The sequence below is a fragment of the Leptonychotes weddellii genome, chromosome X (genome assembly GCF_054177405.1).
Source record: "Leptonychotes weddellii isolate Sample4059 chromosome X, ASM5417740v2, whole genome shotgun sequence".
NCBI lineage: Eukaryota > Metazoa > Chordata > Mammalia > Carnivora > Phocidae > Leptonychotes > Leptonychotes weddellii.
The window spans coordinates 13,057,395-13,065,186 of record NC_138385.1 but is presented as its reverse complement, the minus strand read 5'-3'; the positions used below and the strand labels follow the sequence as shown (position 1 = coordinate 13,065,186).

Below are 7,792 nucleotides of genomic sequence, written 5' to 3'. Positions count from 1 at the left end.
GGAGGGTCAGAGGGAGAAGCAGACTCCCCGCTGAGCAGGGAGCCCGATGCGGGACTCGATCCCGGGACTCTGGGATCATGACCTGAGCCGAAGGCAGTCGCCCAACCAACTGAGCCACCCAGGCGCCCTAGACAATGGTTTTTTAGACATGATACCCAAAACACAAGCAACAACAACAGAAATAGATCAATTTGACTTCATCAAATTTAAAAAACTTCTGTGTTCCAAAAGATACTATCAAAGTTGGGGAGGTGCTTTAGAGAGCGCTTTGTTTCTTAGATGTCTCAGCAGATCTCCCTGACCAGTTGCTAGCTGTGTGATCTTCCAGAGACCCTAGGACACTACAGCCATCTGAGAACACAAAGATGGAGGTCCCTTGGAGAGGCCCACTGGCCACCCAGAGGTTCAGAAGGCCGTTGCTCTTTAATGGGGCCGCGTGCTCCACGGCCAGTACTCAAGATGTCACTGTGCTGCCCCATCTCTGGTTTCATTTTTCTACATTTCCCAACTGACCCTTTCAAGCCAGCACTCTGTCTTTAGATAAATAACAGTGTGTTCTGGGGGCGCCTGGGTGGCTCAGTCAGTTAAGCCTCTGACTCTTGATTTCGGCTCAGGTCATGAGCTCAGGGTCTTGAGATCAAGCCCGCACATAGGGCTCCATGCTCAGCGGGGAGTTCTGCTTGCGATTCTCTCTCCCTCTGCCCTCCCCCCACTTGTGCTCTTTCTCATGCACACTCTCTCACTCTCTCTCTCAAATAAGTAAATAAAATCTTAAAGAAGTCAAACTCGAAAAAAAAACAGTAAAATGGTGGTTACCACGGGATGGGGAGATGGGGAGATAAAAATTGATATTGTTTAAGGGCACAAACTTGCAATGAGTACTAAATGAGCCACAGTGATCTAATGTCCGGCATAATATTGAATATAGACAACAATATCGTACTAGTATTATGTGATGTGATAGATACCACTTGCAACAGCAATCATATTACAATATATAGGGCGCCTGGGTGGCTCAGATGGTTAAGCGTCTGCCTTCGGCTCAGGTCATGATCCCAGGGTCCTGGGATCGAGTCCCGCATCGGGCTCCCTGCTCCTTGGGAGCCTGCTTCTCCCTCTGCCTCTCTGTCTCTCTCTGTCTCTCATGAATGAATAAATAAAATCTTAAAAAAAATAAAAAATAAAAAATAAAATAAAATATTACAATATATACATATAGCAAAGTAACATGCTATACACCTTAAACTTACATGCCGTATGTCAAATATATTCAATTAAAAATTTAATTTAATTTTTTTTAAATTTTCTTATTCTTATATTAATCCCCATACATTCCATCATTAGTTTTAGACGTAGTGTTCCATGATTCATTGTTTGTGCATAACACCCAGTGCTCCATGCAGAATGTGCCCTCCTCAATACCCACCACCAGGCTAACCCATCCTCCCACCCCCCTCCCCTCTAGAACCCTCAGTTTGTTTCTCAGAGTCCATCGTCTCTCATGGTTCGTCTAAAAATTTAATTTTAAAAACTTGGTAAATATTTGGGTCTCGGTCTGTCTCCTAGCTAGCTACCTGGGAGCTTGAGACTGGATGGTCAGTACTCCTGGCTGCGGGGTGCCCCCGGCTCAGCTTTCAGTCTCATGCCTTAGGTGCATTATCTCATTTGATCCTTAAAACAATCCTACGCAATAGATATTATTAATGTCTCCTTTACGCAGATGAGGAAACTGAAAGAGAGGGAGGCCAAGTAACTTTTCCCGGAGTCCACAGTCAGTAACTGACCAAGCCAAGACTCTAACCCAAGCCTGTCAAACTAGAGAAAGTTATGTGCTTAGCCATAGTGCCAGATACCACCTTATTCCAATATCCCTATGATGTTCAAGCCAGCCTCAATGATCAAAGAGAGACAAAAATATGCCCAGTGCCTTTATTCAAGAAATGAAAATTAGCATATACTTTTCAGAAAGATTTGTACCCAAAGTGGGTGAAAATATTTTAAGCATTGGTACTTAAAGGAGTAAGCATTAGTTATCATCAGAAAAAGCTACTTCTGTGAAACGACTCATTCTCCCACAGTGCTAGACCCAGGAGGTGTTTCTGTATTATCTAGTATTCTTAGAACTGCAAAGAAGCTCAGGATACCTTCTGGCAGCTTCATAGTGCAGAAATCATCGGCAACCTCACCACGTTTTTATTTGTCAAATAAAAAAGAAAATACCATGATCTGTTCCATAGGAGACATTATTCTAGAAGATATATAGAGAGGTCTCGGGCTACACCTACCTCAAAAGCCACACACACACACACACACACACACACACACACAGGCAGAGACACACAGCTAACAGTGGGCAATAGGGACACCTGGAAGAAAATATTCTGATACAACTATAGCCTGATGCTGTAGCTAACTTTAGGAAAAATTCTGAAGCAAGCCAAGTTTATCTGGGGCAAAGCGACTTGTATTACTACTACTAATAATAGCTAACACTTGGAGAAATACTTACTAGGTGCCAGGCACTCTTCTGGGGACATGAATTCATTGACATCTTATACTGATCCTATGAGATAGGTGCTGCTATTATTCCCATTTTATAGGTGGGGAGACTGAGTCACAGTCAAGGAACATGCCCAAGGTCACAAAGCTACTCCTGAGAGAAAACTTAGTGTTTGAACCCAAGCAATCTAGCATCAGAGTCCATGATCAACCCACTACTAATACTTCTCCACAAAAAATACTGCTAAAAACGTGTCTATACTTCTTATGTCCCTGGTTCTCTGCTGAGCACTGTACATACATTATCTCATAGATATTTTTCAGGTCCAAGCTCTCAGCTCTAAATTAGTATGTAGTATCTCATTTGATCCTTTAAAACAACCCCATGAGGTAGCGATTATTGTGTCCATTTTACAGATCAAAACACTGAGGCAAATACCTGAAGAAAACAAAAACACGAGTTTAAAAAGATATGCACCCATATGTTCATTAAAGCATTATTTGCAATAGCTAAGATATGGAAGCCACCCAAGTGTCCACTGACAGATGAGTGGACACAGATGTGGTATATATGCACTCAACCATAAAAAAAAAAAAAAGAAGGAAATCTTGCCATTTGTGACAACATGGATAGACCCAGAGGGTATTATGCGAGGTGAAATAAGTCAGACAAAGAAAAACCATTACCATATGATTTCACTCATATGTGGAATCTGAAAAACAAAACCAAACATAGCAGAAACCGACTCCTAAATACAGAGAACAAGCTGGTGGTGGCCAGAGGGGAGGGGACTGAGGGGATGGGTAGAATAGGTGAAGGGGATGAAGAGGCACAAACTTCCAGTTATAAAGTAAGTAAGGCACGGGGATGACAAGTACAGCATAGGGAACATAGTCAGTAATTTGTCGGGGCGGCTGGGTGGCTCAGTCAGGTTAGGCAGCCAACTCTTGATTTCGGCTCAGGTCATGATCTCAGGGTCCTGGCATCAAGCCCCATGTCAAGCCCATCATCGAGCCCCCCATCGGGCTCGGTGCTCGGTGGGGAGTTTACTTCAGGATTCTCTCTCTCCCTCTGTCCCTCCCCGCCCCCAAATAAATCTTTAAAAACATAATATTATAGTAACATTGTATGGTGACAAATGGTAGGTACACTTACTGTGGTGAGCACTGTGTAATGTACAGAATTGTCGAATCACTACGTTGTACATCTGAAACTAACATAATATTATATATCAACTACAATTTTTAAAAGCCTACAATCTTTTTTAAATGAATGTATAAGACTTCAGCATCATTTGAATGTACTATAACTTATTTGACTATTCCCCTATTGCTAGATACTGATGTTGTTTCCATGGTTTTTGCTTCTGCAAATAAAGATGTCTCACACACACACACATAGACACACAGGAACAGAGAAGTTAAGTAATTTGACACTCAGACAAAAGTATCACCTCCTTTCCAGCAATACCCCCATACGTACTCTAAGGATCCATATAATATAAAACAATGTAATGTAATTTAATATACAATTTCTACCACAGGGGCAGGTTCTCTGGGATTTTCAAGGCCTCTGTTCTAAAGTGTTAATGGGGTGGGGGGGCGCCTGGGTGGCTCAGTTAAGCATCTGCCTTCGGCTCAGGTCATGATCCTGGGGTCCTGGGATCGAGCCCCGCATCGGGCTCCCTGCTCGGCGGGAAGCCTGCTTCTCCCTCTCCCACTCCCACTCCCCCTGCTTGTGTTCCCTCTCTCGCTGTCTCTCTCTCTGTCAAATAAATAAATAAAATCTTCAAAAAAATAAATAAATACATAAAGTGTTAATGGGAAAAAGTGACAATATGCTTTCTTCTCTTCCCAACTCAGGGGGGTTACAGTGACCCCCTAGAGCAGCCAGCTCCCCCTAACAGGGAAGCACCCCATACAACCTCTGTCACCGGAAGCCTTGCTTTCAGGGCTCGGATGCTGTATTCAAAGATAATCCTATCCTGAGTTTTGATTTGGTTTGGTTTGGTTTGCTTTTGGCACTGGTTTCCGGAGAAGACAAACTAGCAAGCCACCCCTGGAGACCACCAATCTTAACCATGGTTTCCATAAAACACTACCCCGGTGTGACAGTCAAGATCAACCGAGGACTTGCCATACAGCACCATCCTCACCAGCTCACCAGTGGGGCGAGGCACCCCGGGCGGGCTTACCTGCACTTGAAGTGTCGCACATCCTTTCAGGAAGTCACTGATATTGCTGAGGCAATCAGCTTCCGTTTGGGGCTCCGAACAGTACTAGAGAAACAGAGTCAGAGGTCATTTGGACACTGTCATCCCATGCCAAGCATACCATAGTCCTCATGTTCTGATAACTAGATAGGTAGGCTTTCTAAGGCAGGGGCCACATTGCTATCAATCCAGGAAGAGAAATAACCACTGGAGGAAGTGATGTAACAGTCTAAACGGTCGGTCTCTTTCAAATGTCACCAAACTTTCAGTCCCAAACCATCTATCTCTACTGACAAACCCTTTTTTAGCCTTCTGCCAAAGTGTGGGGGTAGTGAATTGGATCCAGACTTTTTTTTTGAGCTTTGGTTCTTACTTTTAATCTATTACTTTGCTCCCTCCTCCCCCATGAGAATTTACTAAAATCCTGTTCTCCCATTTAGTGTTTGCTACATTTGGGAACAGTTCTGTATGCTGTATTACCGTTTTAGTACTGTTTTTCTTTTTTTCAAGTTTAAGGAAACTTATAAGGAAATCAATTTGCTCGATAAAAATACAAACTAGTTCAAGAAGGCAAAAGAATTCAGGTTATGCTCACAGTCACATCCCTTGCTAACCTTAAGAAAAGAGCTGTAGGATTCAACCTTTAAACTTACTTAAAGTGCCTACTTTAGAAATTACCCATCCTCGTGATCATGGCTTTCCAACATTAAAACTTTTGGCTTTTTAGGTTAGTTTCACTTTGAACACATGTTGCATTCAAAACACATATCTGGTTTCTACTGTTTTAGCAAACCTTTTCTGACATTTTGGATTATTTCTCCTGGTTGCCTCTGTTTCAAAGGGTGTTTTATTTCTTTGAGCAGAAAATCGACATTGATTCTAGCCAAACTGTCAATAAATACCATCAATATCTGTCATAAATCATCCCATTATTACGCAGACTCATATATACCCCAAGTTCAAAACACTCCCTTGGTACATGGGGAGGTAGAACGCGTATCTCTGGACGGAGCAAACGATAGGGGTATTTTCTCCTTGTCCCCTGGCACCAACGGTGTATCACGGTTTTACTATCTTTGGGGGCCCAACTGCAAGAGGATAACCTTTCATTTTCTGAGTTTCTCGAACAACAAAAACAACGAGAGAAGGCCAAACTCTTAGGAAGAGATTCAAGGGGGCGAGTCCCATGGCCCGGGCAACAGAACATCTCAAGGGTTACATTATTGCTGCTCTCTGGTGGTGAGCAATCCCAAAGAGACTGCCCATTTCCCTTACCTTTTCTAGAGAGCCCGGCCTAAGTCTGTTGATCAGTTTGCACAGCACTACCCCATTCTTCAGTGAGGACTTCAAGAACTCCTCTGGGTCACAGACGGTCTTTTTGGGGGAATCTAAAACTCCCAAGGATATAAGCCATGTCACGATTCGCTCCTCTGGATTCATCACTGAGGACCGCACAGCTCCCTGGGGCAGCTGCAAGGACTAAGCCACATCCGTAATTGCATCTGCTACTGCCTTCCGTTTTTATAAGTTCTCTTCTGTGGCTTGCAGAGCAAAGCGTTTCGACAACTTTTCTTAGATAACGGTGGAACCCACTCGAATTACGGGACCTTAAAGCCACAGAGATCACACTTAAAAGATGAAGAAATAGAAGGAATAAAAATCCTTGGATAATGCTGCGTTTCTTTTTCCAAACCTGCAAAACAAATTCATGAGGGTTAAAAAAAAAAAAAAAGAAGAAGAAACACACACAAACACCCCCCCCCAAAAAAAAACCCCAACAGTGCAAGAAGCTGTAAAGGAAGGAAGTGAGGAGGATGCTGGGGAGGGAGGAGAGAGAAGGAAGCAAGTGCTCTTGGAAAACAGAGGGGACCTTGGAAATGAGATACTCATGGGCCAGTCTGGGAAAACACTGTCAATAAATAGTCTAGCCCCAGTGAAAATCTGGCTTCTGTCAGGAGGAAGATGCCAACTGGCTCTTAGGTCAGACAGATCTGAGCCTCGTGGGGAAGGTAGGCTGAGAAAATTCTTCTGAGAAATGGCCGGATGTCCTCATCCTGTCTCACAGAGCTGGTGTGTCATGATCATTCCTCCTAGAACACCTTGATTGCCTGGTGATAATGTGCCAAGCACGTGAAGACTGCGCCTGCTGTCAGCCATCACCATGTATAAGCAGAAGCTAGAAGAATGGCATTTTACTTTGCAGCCAAAACGCTATGTTTAGGGAAATAGGCTAAGGATAACATCTGACATCCTGTTTACTTGCATTCTTTAGCAATTCTTTTTCTGGACCTGGTTCCACTACACAATCCAGCTGCAGTACCCCTAGCAAAGGCGCAGACACAGTCCCATGAGCAGTACAAAATACTTGAAAACAGAACTTTTGAGAACAAAAGAGCGCTTGTCCTCTGTCTATACTACAGTCTGGAAAGCTGATGCGTCCCCAACAAGAAACACTTTGCATTAAAAATGCTGCTCTGAAAAAAACAAACCTGGTCTAGAACAAGAGATCTTGTTATTCTCAAACATTTTCACAACCAGTTGAAAGAGTCATACTATTGGGAAACGTACGAGAAGACTAATGTGAGCAGCATAGCCTTAAACCGGCAAATGCATGGACCTCCCCATCAGTCACTGCCCCTCCTCACGCCGGGGATCCTGCTAAGCTTCCGAATCCTTCTCAACACAGCTTTAAACATCTACCACCGAATAATCAGCTTAGATAATCCTGCTGAATGTTTTCAAAGCTTCCCCTTCTTGCCCTGTTCCTACCTCTTACCACGCTTCACTATTATTACTTGTTGATATGTTCCCTCCACCAGAATGTAACCTCTCTAGAGTAGACGGCTTTTCCATCTTGTTTAACACTGTTCCCAGCAGCTCCAGGTACACAGTAGATGTTTAAAAATGCTGAATGAGGGGCGCCTGCGTGGCTCAATCGGTTGAGTGTCTGCCTTTGGCTCAGGTCATGATCCCAGGGGTCCTGGGATCAAGCCCCGCATTGGGCTCCCTGCTCCTGGAGGAGTCTGCTGCTCCCTCTCCCTCTGCCTCTCCCCCTCCCTCTCTTGCCTCCCCCCCCCCCC

At 43.9% G+C, this 7,792-nt stretch overlaps 1 protein-coding gene across 5 annotated transcripts in view; it reads right to left on the bottom strand.

Moving 5' to 3' along the window:
* The window catches only part of ARHGEF6 (Rac/Cdc42 guanine nucleotide exchange factor 6), a 99,443-nt gene extending 93,047 nt beyond the window's left edge, over nt 1-6,396 (bottom strand). For 4 of the 5 annotated variants that reach the window (XM_081808190.1, XM_081808188.1, XM_081808191.1 and 1 more), the window contains exons 1-2: nt 5,988-6,175; nt 4,695-4,778 (exon numbers count right to left, since the gene is read on the bottom strand). In XM_081808190.1, coding sequence (XP_081664316.1) covers nt 4,695-4,778; nt 5,988-6,152 — 249 coding nt within the window. In that variant the 5' untranslated portion in view covers nt 6,153-6,175. Of the gene's footprint in view, nt 1-4,694; nt 4,779-5,987 lie in introns of all 5 variants that reach the window. The other variant, XM_081808189.1, reaches the window with a different exon arrangement.
* Nucleotides 6,397-7,792: the final 1,396 nt, after the last annotated feature.